The sequence below is a fragment of the Jaculus jaculus genome, chromosome 4 (genome assembly GCF_020740685.1).
Source record: "Jaculus jaculus isolate mJacJac1 chromosome 4, mJacJac1.mat.Y.cur, whole genome shotgun sequence".
NCBI classification, from domain to species: domain Eukaryota; kingdom Metazoa; phylum Chordata; class Mammalia; order Rodentia; family Dipodidae; genus Jaculus; species Jaculus jaculus.
This window is the reverse complement of record NC_059105.1, coordinates 104565071-104580531: the sequence shown is the minus strand read 5'-3', so window position 1 is coordinate 104580531 and position 15461 is coordinate 104565071. Positions and strand designations below refer to the sequence as shown.

At 44.5% G+C, this 15461-nt stretch overlaps 2 protein-coding genes across 3 annotated transcripts in view; one reads left to right on the top strand and one right to left on the bottom strand.

Annotated features, from left to right (window-relative positions):
• Positions 1 to 15461, top strand: part of Sh3rf3 (SH3 domain containing ring finger 3) — a 335504-nt gene that overhangs the window by 263328 nt on the left and 56715 nt on the right. For both annotated transcript variants that reach the window (XM_045147152.1, XM_004651809.2), the window contains 2 exons: positions 4464 to 4564; positions 14725 to 14895. In XM_045147152.1, the coding sequence (XP_045003087.1) occupies positions 4464 to 4564; positions 14725 to 14895 (272 nt within the window). The remainder of the gene's footprint in view (positions 1 to 4463; positions 4565 to 14724; positions 14896 to 15461) is intronic.
• LOC101600190 (activated RNA polymerase II transcriptional coactivator p15-like) lies at positions 3024 to 3571 on the bottom strand. The gene has a single exon (XM_045147154.1). It carries the CDS (start codon positions 3532 to 3534, stop codon positions 3151 to 3153), a length of 384 nt encoding a protein of 127 aa, XP_045003089.1. The 5' UTR covers positions 3535 to 3571; the 3' UTR covers positions 3024 to 3150.

Sequence of the window (15461 nt, the reverse complement as noted above, 5' to 3'; positions counted from 1 at the left end):
CGCCCCCTTCTGCATCTGGCTAACGTGGGACCTGGAGAACCGAGCCTCGAACCGGGGTCCTTAAGCTTCACAGGCAAGCGCTTAACCGCTAAGCCATCTCGCCAGCCCCTAAGTTACATTCTTGACTTGAATCTTCAACCCTTGAAAAACCCACATTCTATCACAGTGACATGTGGTCAGACTTAACAGCCCCCATTGTTAAACACTTGGATCAAGTTTTGTATATAATAACAAGTTTTATTGCAAAAGGACCCTGTATACCCTTATCTATTAGTTCTAGTACCTAAACAAGTAATTAACCCACATAAACATGCATCATGAGTAACAAGAAATACCACCCATCCCTTCTTCATATTAGCACCTTGTCCCTCCTGAGCCACAGCGCTCATCACTGAGGTATGTGAACAGTCACTTTCCCATTCATCCTGAGTGAGAGATGGAGTGACTTAAGTACAGATCATATCACAAACAAGTAGTTTTTACCAAAAAAAAAAAAAAATCACAAATGAACCTAAAGTACTTATAGAATTTACTACAAAACATCATAAAAACTGCCCTCACTTAAGCTCTCTCTCCCCATATCCAGCTAGCCAATTGGATGTCTCTGGGCATGGTGATAACTCTCTTGGTGTGGCTGGCACATAGATTAATGTCTTTAGACAGACCTACCAGGTATGCCTCACTGGCCTCCTGAAGTGCACAGTGGCTATACTCAGAAACCTTAAGTCTGTTTTGAAATCCTGGGTGATCTCTCTCACCATCCTCTGGAAAGGCAGCTTCTGGATAAGAAACTAGTCAGGGTCAGGGGATTCCCACCAGTGGAGCAGTCTGCTTGGTTCAGGCCATCTTCTTTCCCCCAAAGTTGAAGTCTTTGGCTCCTTCTCTGATCACCTCACTGTGTTAATGCCAGTGAAGAGCTGCACTTGTCAAACAAAAAGAGGGCTGCATTCAACCATGTGCGGCTTGAAAGCTTTTTTTGAAAATAAATTTTTTTTTATATATTTGTAAGCAGAAAGAGACAGAGAGGAAAGAGATAGAAAAATAGTACACCAAGGCCTCTAGCCACTGCAAATGAACTTTAGATGCATGTACCAATTTGTGCATCTGGCTTTAACATGGGTACTGGGAAATGGAACCCAGGTAGGCTTTGCAGGCAAGTGCCTTAACTGCTATACCATCTCTCTAATCCTCTGAGAGTTTTTGTTGTTGTTATTGTTGATAGTAAGTTCTACTGACTGATCTAAAGATAAGAGTGATATATTGAAATAATCTACTTATACTGTCTCAGGATCTATCTGATCTTTCATGTCCATTATTGTTTGCTGTATAAAATTGAAAGCCCCAGCATTCAATGCATATATATTTACAATTGCTATATCTTTGTAATGAACTGTTTTCTTTATTGATGCTTAGTGGCCTTCTTATCTCTTCTGACTACTTGTTCTCTGTACTCTCTCAGATATCAAAATAACTATGCCAACATGTTTTCATCTTCCATTCACTTGATAAATTGACTTCTATATTTTGACTCTTAGTTGATAGGTATCTTTACCAGTGGGGAGTGTTTTGATTCTAGTATATGAAAAATAGCCAATTCTGAACCCCCTTTTTTGGTGCGTTGAGGCCATGTATACTTGTTATTGAGAGATTTTTGCTAATTTCTCTATTATGGGTTTGCTGGTTTACTGTGTTGGACATGATGGATTCCTTCTTACCTCTCCTTTGGTTCTTTCATGAAATTTATTCTTTCCTGTGTTCTCATGAGCAAGATTGTCATTCTTCCTCCTCTGTGCAAAGTATTCCTATCTCCTGTAGGGCTGGCTTGGTTAGTTTGTGCTTGTCGTGTGTGTGTGTGTGTGTGTGTGTGTGTGTGTGTGTGTGTGTGTGTAAGAAAACGAGAGAGAGGTGTGGCATCTGCTCATTATGTGTCTGGCGGGGCCCATCCACTCACCTGCCACAGGAGTCACTCCCCTGCAGTGGCTGCAATGGACTGTCGGTTGTTCTACCCCATCTCTCACCCTCCTGATAGTATTTTGAACCACAGTTTCTTTTTACGGATTCCAGAGCTTAGAGGACTGTGTGTATTATCCAGTCTGCTTCCCTGTGGGACTAGGGTTATAGGCACACGTGGCCATGTCCAGCTCTTTTACTGGGATCTGGAGATTTGAATCCTGTCAGTCTCTCTCAGGCCCCTTCAGGCCCTCATGCTTGTGTTAGAAGCCCACTTAACTGCTGAGCCATCTCTCCAGTCCTGAGCCTGTCTTGAAATGTTCTTATTTCTTTACTAATCTTCAAAAGTTGCATTGCTGGATAACAGTCTTTCTTGGTAGTTAGTTATTTTCAAGGCTTGAAATACACCATTTTATGTTTTCTTAGCTTTTAGCAAGAAGTTTGATCTTACTCTTACTTGTCTTTGTAGCATTTCCCTAGCGACTTTAATATTAATTTGCTTTGTATTTTTTAATATCTTTAATATAATATGTCTAGAGAGGTTTTCCTATAGTTGTGTCTACTGGGGTTAAAAATGCCTCTTGTGTACGGATGACCATTTCTTTCTCTAGATTCGGAGAAAATTCTGATATAATTTCATTGAATAGATTCTCTGTGCCCTTCATTTTTTTCTCAGCTCCTCCTTCTGCTCCATTGGATTCTTAATTTTGGTCTCTTAACTGTATGCTCAAATGTGTGGACATTTTGGTCATGTGAGTTTATTTTCTTCCTTTATTATGTTTGAATGTAGCATTCCTTGACTTGTCCTCACCCTGACATTCTTTCTTCTATTGGTGATGCTTTCCATTGTGGTTTTTATTTAATTCATTGGGGTTTCAGTGTTTCTAATTATTTTTCTAAATTTAAATTTTCTTGCTAAATTTTTCTTCCTTGTTGCTGACTTTGTTTGCTTGTTTTGTTTTTCTGAGGTAGGGTCTCATTCTAGCTCAAGCTAACCTGGAATTCACTATATAGTCTTTTTTTTTTTTTTGACAGCTTCACTAAGAACATTTTTAATAATGCACATTAAAAAAAAACTTACAAATTGTTCTGCAATCCAAATATACAACAGTGTGTAAAACAACATTTAGAAAACAAAAGCCAATGTAAAAAGACAGATTAATACAACTAGAACAGTACAGGTTTTATATGGCTCAGGTTTTACAGTTTTCTTACTGCATCATCAATGTCAGAAATTTGTTCCTTCAGCTGGCTCCACTGCTCCGGATTTAAAGCAATACCTTTTCTTCCTGGTTTCATTTCACCATCCTGATTCATCCAGTATTCTCTAATATCAATTAGAACATTCCCTTTAAATTCTTGAACGCTGACATACTTCATTTTCCCAATCTGAAACATGTTGTCATCTCTGCTGCTGCTGCTTTGCTTGGGGGAGGCCAGAGCTCTGGAAGTTTCACCAGTCTTCTGCTTCTTTACAGGTTTTTCAGGAGCAACTTGCTTTTTCCTTTTTAACTTCTTTTCAACTTCACTGTCAGAATCGCTGCCCGAAGTGCTTGAAGAAACAAGTTCCTTTGATTTAGGCATTCCTCCACCCCTACAGTCCAACAGTCTCCAGCACGCTCGCTCGCTCTGGACTATATAATAAGACTATATAGTGGGTCACTATATATATATATATATATATATAGTGACCCACTATATAGTCTTATAGTCTTAGGATGGCCTCAAACTCATGACGCTCCTCCTGCCTGTGCCTCCCAAGTGCTGGGATTAAAGGCATGCACCACCATGCCCAGCTCCATGTTGCTGACTTTTTGCCATTTATATTAATGATTGTCTCATTCATTTTGTTAGCATTTTTTCTATGTTGCTAACTTTCCTTTAAAGTCTAAAAATTCTCTGTGTATGTATTTCATTGTCAAGACCGTCATGCCTCCCAGATTCCTCTGCCCTTAGTCCTGGAGAAGTCAACACATACCCAACACTTGGAAGGTACCACCTCAAGTTGGATCATCACTCAAGCCATGCCCTACATAAGGAGCCCTTGAAACCTTGAGATTTACAGGGTGCATAGTAGAATGGAAGATGATGTGTTATGTAAACTCTGGTTATCTTAACACTGTCTCATCACCTGTTTAGAAGTTAATGTTCAGTTTTTAAATAAAATCATGTTTTTTTATTATGAAAGGCTTTGTCTGGATTTTCTTTTCAACACAAGAATAAAGTTATAAGGATAAAGCCAGGCCTACAACTTGGCCGTATCCCATCTTAACCATATTCAGAAAGGGCTGTTTGAAGCTGCCTTGAGACAAGTGTCCTGCCCCACCAGCCTCCCTAGAGAGGGCCAGAACAATGTTATTAGCAAGCAACCAAGGTGAGTGTAGGAGAGCTGGAGAAGGCAGAGCACCGAGGGAGCACAAACGGGCTGCCGGTGCCAGCCTGACCTGACCATTTCTCCTCCTCAGATGGAATCTCCCCTCACCTTACTCCTGTGTCCTCTTGTCTCTTTCCAGGACTCCTCCTCAGCTGGACCCATCCCCACGGCCATCCAGCAAGCTGCCACAGTGGCTGGAGAACAGGGCACATCTCCCAAAGTCCAGCTGCCCCTCAACGTGTGAGCTACCCCTCCTGTTTGTTGTAGTGTCATGTTTCAGCTTTGGCCACACACACACACACACACGCGCGCGCACACACACACGCACACACACACACTGATGTTTACAAAACGGTTTCTACCTAGCAGATTTTCAGTTGACTACTAGCTGGTTTGTATAATTATGTTCATCTGGTAATGATTCCCAAAAGGAAAAGAAAACAAAAGCCTAACAAGGTCCTTTAAATCATTGTCCCTAGGACAGTTATGAGAAGAAGGAAAGTTCAAAATATTTGACATCATAGGCACTGGTCTATGAAGAAGAGAGCCAGACATGTCTTGAAGTGGGCCTATAGGCTGCTGAGGTCTGTCGTGGCCTGAGGGTGTGGCAGCAGCTGGGGAAGCCTTGAGAACCTGGGTAGCAGCTTGGTACTGCCTGCTCAGAAGTAGTGAACTGCCATTAATGCAACCCAAGGCCAGCCAGCTGCATGCCGGCCCCAAATATAACCACATGAATCACTGCTAGGAAGTGAGGCACTTATCTGGTTGAGGAAATTTGCTCTGCTAAATTACAGCTTTTAAAAGATATGTGCAGTTTAAAAATTCTTATTTAAAAGCTTTCTGAAGAATGCTGTTTAATTTGGCAATGAGTTCAGTCTCTGGAATGGATTTTTAAGGTGGAGTAGATGAATGTGGCAAACAAAAGGATAAAGACAGAAAGTTCCATCAATCAAGGTGAGTCAGTGGGACACTCAAAACCTGTGTGGTGGCACAATGGAATACATTTCAAGAGGAAAAAAAAATGCTTTTGGACAAAAAAGTAATCCAAATTCAAAAGGTTTGCTGGAAGCAGCTTAACCACTCAGGTGTACTCTCACCTAGTTCCTTAGGGCAAGTCCAAATGTTAGATTTGTTGTGAATAAGAAAGTTTTGAACACCTTTCTCTTTCGTGCCCATCTACATGATTAAAAACCTTAATAAAAGAAATCTGAATTGTATCCAAAGTTTCCCTGGCTTCCTCACATGAACATAGATTAGTATGCTATGTTCCAGATTAGTCTCTGGGTTAAAATTTAAGTTTTTGCTAACAGTAGACATAGGGTATAGTCAGTCAACTTTACCACATTTTAAGGTTCGTCTCTCTTTGAGTTCAATCACCCATGTAAGGAAAATATTCAAGAGGAAATCCCAGAAAATGCCTAAAAGTAGAAATTGAATTTGTCATGCACCAAGCTCTCTGCAGCATCTACATGCATGAAGTGATATATAGACATTGTAGTCAGTATTTTTAAGTCATCTCCATTGACGTATACAGGAGGATGTGCACAGGTTATGCACAAATGCATTGTCATTCTAGATAAGAATTGAGCATTTAGCAGTCAGGGTATCCTGGGACCAGTCCCTATAGATATGAGGGATAGCTGTCCTTTCTCTGACCATGCTCCTGTGTCTTCTCCTGTGGCTTCATTCCAAGTCAGGAGGTGAGTGAGAAGGATGCTGTGAAGAACCAGATGCAAGACAACATTTCCAAGGAAGAAGACCCTTATCCATAGGGTATCTAGCATGAGAGGTAGGGCACAGGCAGTGTGATATGACTAGATTTATTGTGGCATTCCCACCTGACATCTGAATACCTATGCCTAGACTCCCAACAGCTTCCTACTTTTCTCTGAGAACCAAAGTCAACCCCCTTCTGGATATAGAGAGCTCCAGATCTTATGTGTCAGAATGAGCCAACAGAGAAGGTTGCTCTGCCTTTGAGACCTAAGAGCAATGACTATTTTGATATATTATTGAGGCCTCAACTGTAGACACACCTTCATTTCCTCAGTGTTCCTTCACTTTGACACAGAACATGAAGGGTCCTCTTCCTTCCCAGCACCCTTCTGACATGAAAAGAAGTTCACCAGGACATGTAGCTCTCTCCTTTCTCCTTCTCTACCTCACCCTTAGGGCATATTGCCACTGTTTAACTTGAGATTTTCACCTGAGTAGTAGGACAGGAGAGTAATGTATCAGATAATGTCCCTGGAGTAGCCAACTTGGGTGGAGATGGGTCTGCAGGTAACATTGGTGGTCTGAGCAATAAATGAATCAAGGCTTGTAAGAAGCCAGGAAAAACAAGCTTGTACATCCACACTGGCGTAGAAATCTCACATGTTGCAGCAATATACATGCTGCAACGACTTGAAAACTTGACCACTAAGATCACATTTTTATGCTATTCTTGGGTAGCACAACAAGATTGACCTCATAAGTTTATTAAGCAGGGGACTCACCTGACCCATTGATGATATTTGGCTCAAAGAATCTGGACAGGGCACAACTGTTTCTTACCTGACTGTTCTTCCCAAAACAGCAGCTGTAAGTCATGTTCAAAAATCTAAATTTGAACATGAGATAAGCTGTATTTACAGAAACTACACAGCTGTGCAGCCAGGAGTATGTAGGAATGATGGCCTTGGAGCTCCAGGCAAGGGTCCAGATGAAGCCGTTATGGAGGTCAGCAATGGAATAACTCTAGTGGCCCCTGCCACATTAACTTTCCTGGGGAGACATGAACAAATGTCCATTCACTCCAGATAGGGCAATGATGACAATCCAAAGGAACAATTCTGCACAAGCCTAGCTTGGTGAAACAGTGAGTTTATGGCTTACTTACAGGAGCATGTGTGAAAGGTTACTTTACAGGAGAGGAATATGAGAGACTCCAAAACAGCTTCATCACTGAAAATTCCTATCCCAGCATGCTTGACAATCACCTAAAAGCTGTTCTGATGGAGTCCCCTGTTCAGGTAACTTTCTATCACCTATATAGTCTAGCACCTCCCCAAACCACGTGCAGGTGGGGCAGAATTACATACAGCAGCAAGGGAGTACAGGAGGGAATGAATGGTCTAATGAGTCTTCTCACCACCTCCTCCTTTAAGCCCTGTGTTATGAACGTCTCTTGCAGCTAATCACAGCAGCTCTGATTAAAATGATGATAGCCATGTTATACCCAGAAAACAGCATTCTACAAGCTGCTTTCATCCATAATCCTGTGTGCCTTGAAACCCAAGCCCTGGTGATGGCAAAGGCTGACTTTGTAGGTCAGCCCATTCACTGGTGGTGGGATGCTGTCTTCCATCTCTTTGTAAACGGCTCCACAGCACCAATTTCCTCAGAGTTCAGTTGTTGTGACCCACAGTGGTGGGCTCAGTTTGCATACCCAGTACATGAAGGCCTGGCTTTTCTAAAGAAACAATGTCCCACCCCAAACACACACACACACACACACACACACACACACACTTTCCTCTTCTGCAATGCTACAATTCTCTGGCTGTCAGACTTGTCTGCCTTTCATTTGGCCAACTTTCTGGCCATAATGGGACATAAGAGTATTCAGTCCTGGAAGCCATTCCTCAAGTCACAGCTGAAACTGGACAAGAGTCTAAAGGTTGATGAGAACATATATTAGTGGGGTACCTAGCACAGGAAGGCTGGGTTCTTGTCATCTTCATGGGAATGGAGCTAGGCATGGAGGGCAAAAGAGGAGAGGATAGAGGAATCTACACATGATAGCAATAGACATGCAGCCACTCCTTATCACCTCACAGCAGCAGAACCTCTTGTCACCTTGTGTAGAGCATACTCCTGGACTGGCTCCTTGTACACAGATATGTCCATTATCTGCTGCTCATGAGGCCATTCAGTAGCCATCACTTGAAGAGAGCAATCTGGGGGTGGGCACACATTTCCCCAACCTGCTCCTGGTGGCTGTAGCTTAGGAAAAAGCAGAGGCAGGACCCCTGGCAGGAGGAATGAGATAAACCTCACTTACTGGAGAAGACATGTGAGCAAGCCACCATCTGGAGGAGAAAGGGTGTGAGATGAGCGGAGACACTAAAATAGTCTGACTCATTCCATGATTAGAACGGAAGGAAAATCTGCCGACAACAGCAAGTGAAGAGCTTGCTGTGGATCCAAGTGATGGGAGTGAACAGAGCATGTGGCACCTACTTGCACATGGGTGCAGAGGAAGCAGGATACTCCAGCCAGTCACAACTGCTACCACCCCACCCAGTCTTTGTACACCACCCCAGGGCACCAGGCACAGGACACAGGGCTGGCATGCAGTCCTTGACACTTGACCAGCTGCACAGTGGGTCAGATTCTAACTGGTTCAAAAGCCACATATAGGTTATAAGATGGTAGCAAAGGAGTTAGCCAAACAATCCGTTACCTTAAATAAGGTCTTTCTAGTGCCAGCCCCTCTGCATTGACAGAGGTGATCTCTGAGGTGGTACTGGCCTGATTATTCTGGCTGTGGTGGGAGACTACCTTGATCTCCCCATGAACATCTGTGTGGAGTTTGCAAAGCCTTCTGAAGCAAGGGGTGAGTGGGAGCCACGGGGTGAGGACCATGTCATCCACGGGTGCACCAGGCTTCCCTAGTTCCAGGACGTGTGTGCGGTGTAGGGAACATTGACCCGTGTGGGTCTGACTTAGGGATGTAAGTGTGAAGGTCTGGAAAGTGGCAGCACTGCTGGACTATCAGCAGCAACCTGGCAGTCAGCCGTGCAGAGGTGGATTGCTGAAACCTCCAAAGCTGATGCAGGCAGAGGGAGGTGGCCAGGAGCTGTTCTCTGGGTACAAAGCACTCTTCCCTTGTGACCTGTGGATACATTCCCTTGAGTGACTCAGAAGGGAAAGCAGATGCAGAGTGCCACACTCCCAACCCGGGCCAGCGCTCTGCTCCACACAAGTGTATGCCAGATACACAGGCACCACACACAGAGGAGCCACGCAGCACAGCCATCTGCTTTTGGTTCCCATTCTGAGGCACCCAGAGAAGGAAGAAGAAGAAAAAGACAGATTTTTTTTTTTAAGATGAACTCAGGCTTATTTCCATTTTGTTCTTCCACAGTGCATACCTAGAGGCCAAACATGAAAAATAAAGATTAGGGGGAGGCTTGCTTATCAGACAAAGAAGGAAGAGGTCAAGTTTATTGGTGTCCTCCTGTGGTCTATCTGGCACTCCCTGAAGGCCTGTGTTCAGATCTAGGTGGCAATGTCCCAAACCCAGAGACCAGCCTCCCGTTTGCTATATTTGCTTGGACACTCAGACTCTTAAGGTGTCTGGCCATGCATGTCCTTGGACTGTGCTGAATTTCTGAGCCACAGACTGGAACTGACTCTGAACATGGGGTAACATGGGCAGATTCTTGGGCTTTGCCTGCTTTGGTTTCCCAGCTACAAAAGCTCTGAGCTCAGGTGGAGCTTAGGTCAGCCCATGTGTCTGACACACAGAAGACCATGGACCTCTGCCCTTCTCCCCTTACCTTGCCTCACCTGTGGTTCTGTAACAGTGCCAGGGGTTTGCAGAGCTAACACTTGATAACTAAGCTCTCCAGGAAAGTCAGAGGTGTGACTGTGCTCTGGGAAAGAGGGGCATGTCAGTCCTCAGGGTAATGGCACCTAAAGTGGACTCATCTGCCCCACTGGGCTTCAGCACTTGAGTGCTGTTTCATTGAGCATGTGATAAATAAAGTGCCCAGCCTTCCCACTGCTAAGAAGCTAGATGGTCTGTGTGAAGAGGCTTAATGTAGCAGAAAAATCCTAATCTATCTTTCTATAGATAGAAATGATGTATCTCTCAGCAGCTTCTGTACTGAAGTAAGTGAGAGAGTCCCAGTAAGCTTGGACTTAGCACCACAGTGTATACCCACATACTCAATGCTGGTGGACAAAGATAGCAGTGGAAGCTTATCCATGTTCATCTTTCAGCTTTCCGTTTCCTGCCTTATTTCATTAGCAACAACATCTGTTTCTTCACGGAATTATGTAGCCCGGAATGTTAAGAAGAATGGGATGTTGGATATTTTTCTGGCTTAAAGGTCTTAAAATAATTTGAAGCCCCTGGTATAAATGATCTTCATCTTCAGGTTTTTTCTAATTTTTTTAAACTTATTATTTAGAGAGAGAGAATAAGAGAGAGGGAGAGAGAGAAAGAATTGGTGTGCCAGGACCTCAGCTACTATAAATGAACTTCAGATGCTTCTGCCACCTAGTGGGCATGTGTGACAGTGCGTTTGTCTCACCTTCATGCATCTGGCTAACATGGAATCTGGAGAGTAGAACATGGGTCCTTAGGCTTCACAGGCAAGCGCCTTGACCTCTAAGCCATCTCTTTGGCCCAAAATATTTTGTCTTTATTTATTCATTTGAGAGACAGTGAGAGAGAGAATGAATGGGCACTCCAGAGCCTCCAGCCTATGCAAACAAATTCCAGACCCATGCACCACCTTGTGCATCTGGCTTATGTGGGTCCTGGGGAATCAAACCTGGGTCCTTTGGCTTTACAGGCAAGTGCCTTAACTGCCAAGACATCTTTCCAGCCCCATTTTCAATTTTAAGGAAAAGGATGGAAATATTCCTTTTATGCTTAGACATAAGCATAAAGTCCTTATTCTAAATCACCTAGGGATCCTAAAATACTGAATAAAAGATAATCAGCTCACTCCCATAAATGTAACTGACCTCCAGCTATTTGGCAGTGGCTCCCCCAGAACACTAACAATGGCTGCCAGACACTTCAGTGGTTGGTGGACTTTTATCACAGCTGCCAACACTTAACAAATGAAATAAATTAATGAGTGCCCAGCTAGGGAGATGCTAACTGGATACTGCTCACTGTGTCCAGGTTTGTGCAGGTACACTTGCAGTCTCCAGGCTGCTGCATCCTGTGCTCTCTGGACAGTCTCATGCCAAATGGGTAGGTGACTAGAAATCACTCCATATGTTCCAGGAAGCAACACTACAAGCCAGAATAGGTCCCTTTTGTTCATGGTTTTGCACTCTCACATGTACAAGCAAAGCAATTTTAATCTTAGACTCCAAGCCAAGGCCTATATTTTGCTTTGTTTCAACAAGTATATATTGAGAATCTACCCATGCCTTTAGTCATCAGTTAAAACTCTGCAGTCAGAGAGCAGCACATCGGGCTGTGGGCAGATGAAAGCTGCAGCTAGATGGTGGCACAAGAGTCCTTAGGCAGGAGTCTGCATACCATCCATGTTCATAAAACACCTGGAACAATGCCTGCCTGAGAAGTTTGCTACTCTCCTTCCTCCAAGCCTCTTTGTGTAGTGGCCTCTGCACCTATACTCAGGCCCCTCAAGGAGGAGACATAACTATTTGTCACACTATGCTGCATCTCTGCTAGAAGTGTTATCAGTGCCAAAGGCACATAACTGACCAAATATCCTCATGCTACATAGGAATGAGGTGAGAAGAGCAGGAGATGAGTGAGCAAGAGGAAAAACTGAAACTCTTAACACCCTTCTTGGGGTGGTCACCCTATCTGGGAGCCCCTTTATATGGAAGAAGCCATGTGGAAAAATGTTACTAGTAAAGGGACACTCCAAGGAGAACCTGGAAGTCCTGGAAGGAGTAGCCACGCTGTAGATGGATTCAGAGTTGCAGTGCTCTTGAGAAGAAAGGCCTGTTGTGCATTCAGTGATCCAAGGCTGCACATGCATAGAGCTCAGAAGCTGGCCCGACAAACTACTTATATGGTACCATTCTATGATAGAGAGGTGAGCCCAAGCAGCTCATGCTTGGAGCAGGTGTGTCCTACAGCCAGTGATTGCCAGGAAAAGCCCACAGACATGCTCATTGTGCAGATGTGGGGCCTCAGCTTGCCTGGGTACCCACCAGGCTCTGCATAGCACCAGTAGTGAGGGGAACATCAGCATCGCCAAGACTCGTTTCATAGGCTGGATGTCCTGGACCATCCTCCCTTTAGGTAGCTGGGGAACCCCTAGTCCACTTCCTGAACACCATCACCAAGAACATAGTTATCTGGTGATGTTTGAGCCTCTCAGCAACCCATGCAAACCTCAAGAACAGAATCATCACCCCTCTTGGCATTTTGCTCTGGCCAGTGTCAGACTGTTCTGACACAAAGGACCAGAGAAGGAGGACACAGTTTATGTTTCCTTGAAGGCAGGTTTTACAACACCATGGGTCATTCTTGTTGGATCTTATGACCTCTGCCATCTCTGTTCCCTTCCTCTGCCTTGGCCCTTACTACATAGAAACAAAACTCTATAATTAGCAGGTTCAAAGGGGTGGCAGATTTGATTTGATTTCAAGGCCAGGAAACCTTTGGTCTGAACAGAAATCTTATTTTGTTCTAGACTCTCTTTTATATAAAACCTAGTAAGCTGTGCCCTATTTCTGCTCTGCCTGCTGTGAAGACCCCTCCCAGTGTCAGGAGGTTTCTTTGGGGATTCAGGGAGTCTATCAGCCTCAGATGCTGCTGTCCCCCAGGATCCTCTAGGAGCTTGCAGCCTCAGGACAAGGTCAGCAGGCTCCTGAGTCCCCAGCCTGGTGTGAGATCCCTCTTTTTTAAGACATGAAGCCTCTACCCACTTTCCTAGCTGAAACTTGTAAACAAATATCTAATGCAATTGCGGCAGTAGTTCAAAACCAGCTGTTCTCTCCACCCCCAGAAGAGCAGAGCACTTGTGCCAGTTGATCTAGTCCTCACTTGTCCTGTAAGGTAGAAATCAAGCTATCTTTAGTATGTAACAAGATAGGCCCAAGTTTGTTTATCTGCAAATAATGCTTAAAAAAAATAGAACTTTGGGCTGGAGAGATGGCTTAGCAGTAAGTGCTTGCCTGTGAAGCCTAAGGACCCTGGTTCAAGGCACGATTCCCCAGGACCCACATTAGCCAGATGCACAAGGGGGCGCTCACATCTGGAGTTCGTTTGCAGTGGCTGAAGGCCCTGGCATGCCCATTCTCTCTCTCTCTCTCTCCCTCCCTCTCTCTCTCTCTCTCTCTCTCTCTCTCTCTCTCTCTCTCTGTCACTCTCAAATAAATAAATAAAAAATAAACAAAAAAATTTAAAAAAGAAAAATAGAAGTTTTTTTTTTTTTAAAAAAATGCCTAGCATGGTGGTACATGCTTTAATTCCAGCACTCAGGAGGCAGAAGTAGGAGCATGAGTTTGAGGTCACCCTGAGACTACACAGTGAATTTCAGGTCAACCTGGGCTACAGTGAGATCCTACCTTAAAAAAAAAAAAAAAGAAAGAGAGAGAGAGAAAGAGAAAGAAATAAGGGAGGGAGGAAGGAAGAGAAAGAAAGAGAGAGAGAAAGAGAAAGAGAAAGAGAAAGAGGGTTGGAGAGATGGCTTAGTGGTTAAGGCATTTGCCTGCAAAGCCAAAAGATCACAGTTCAACTTTCCAGGACCCACATAAACCAGATGCTCAAGGGGTGCATGCATCTGGAATTTATTTACAGTGGCTAGAGGCCCTGGCATGCCCATTCACTCTCTCTCTTACTCTCTCTCAAATAAATAAATTAATTAATTAAAAGGGAGGGAGGAAGGAAGAGAAAGAAAGAGAGAGAGAGAGAGAGAGAGAGAGAGAGAGAGAGAAAGAAAGAAAGAAAGAAAGAAAGAAAGAAAGAAAGAAAGAAAGAAAGAAAGAAAGAAAGAAAGAAAGAAAAGTAGAAGTCAAACAACCAGTCACAGTACAGATATTGCTAGGAAGAATACAGTCAGGAATTCCCTAGGTGAGCTACTCCTTTAGGGAAGGGGCCTATAGCTCTCTTCCAGCTCAGGCTGACTGAATAAACCAGGCAAGAATACCAGGCCTAACTGTAGGGAACAAGCCCAGACTTGACTAGTTTAGCACACATTTGGATTTCCCTAAGGTTCCTCTTGCTCAGAGTACCACACAGCAGGCAGCATGGAGAAAAGAAAAATAAGGTGAGGACTAGGAACCAGACCCAGGGTGCAAGTCTGAGGTACCCTGGGGCCTGGGTATCACTGCCTCTTTGGCTGCTTCCCTCCTATGACACAGAACAAAGAGCTCCACCCACTGTACTCACACAGCTTCTTGCACAGCCCCTCCAGTGAGCCAGGACAGCACTGTGCCCTTCCCACAGCCCCAGGGTACCAGGAGCACTCTTTGCCTCTTTCCTCAGGCTTTACAGGTTTGTGGTAGGATTGAGTTAGGTAAGGGGGTTGTGAGGGCTTCACAAACTGCAGTACCCAGCAGACATCAGCTGCTGCTGCTGGGTTGATTCATCCAACGATGAGCTCTGTGTGCACAGCGCCTGCCTTGCCATCCTCCCCGTCCCTCATAGGTATCCACTGACCCTTGGCTTCCTCCTCTGCCCACAGGTATCTGGCCCTCTATGCCTACAAGCCCCAGAAGAATGATGAACTAGAGCTGCGCAAGGGCGAGATGTACCGTGTGCTGGAGAAGTGCCAGGACGGCTGGTTCAAGGGGGCTTCACTAAGAACTGGGGTCTCCGGGGTGTTCCCTGGAAACTATGTGACACCTGTCTCCAGGTGAGGGCCTGGAAGCCTGGGCAAGATGGGAGCAAAGCCTTCATTTCCCTAATGCTGTGGAAACCCTGGAGGTCATGCTGTGTTCTCATCAGTCCAGAAGCAATGAGAACACTTGAATTTCCCTTGGGGAGTGACTCCCTACTGAGCTGGGCTTGCTTGACTTCGGTTAGTGAACACTGGCCACCCAGGAGATAAGCATGGGAGCAAGAAGAGCTGGAGTCTGGGCAGCAACAGTGTCTGAGCAGGGGGACAGGTCACCAAAGAGCAAGGTCACTAGTACATATATGCTGTGTGTGAGGACAGTGTGTGCACATAATACCCAGTGTGTGCATGTTATCCAGTGTGTGTCCTCATGTAGGTGCGCATGTGCACAATGTGTGTATGAGGTGGTTATTAGACATGTAGATACATCTAGTAAGTTGAGTTGTGTTACATGTACATGCAGAATGTGCACCATATTGGTTTGCATATGTGTCTATATATACAAGTGTCATGATGTGTGTATCCATTGAGTGTTGGCGTAGTATGTGCATGTGTATACATAGTATAGGTACAGTATATCTGTA

Bases quoted from the DNA above. Each gene is read 5' to 3' on its own strand.
- LOC101600190 (XM_045147154.1), bottom strand. From the start codon at position 3,534: ATGCCTAAATCAAAGGAACTTGTTTCTTCAAGCACTTCGGGCAGCGAT.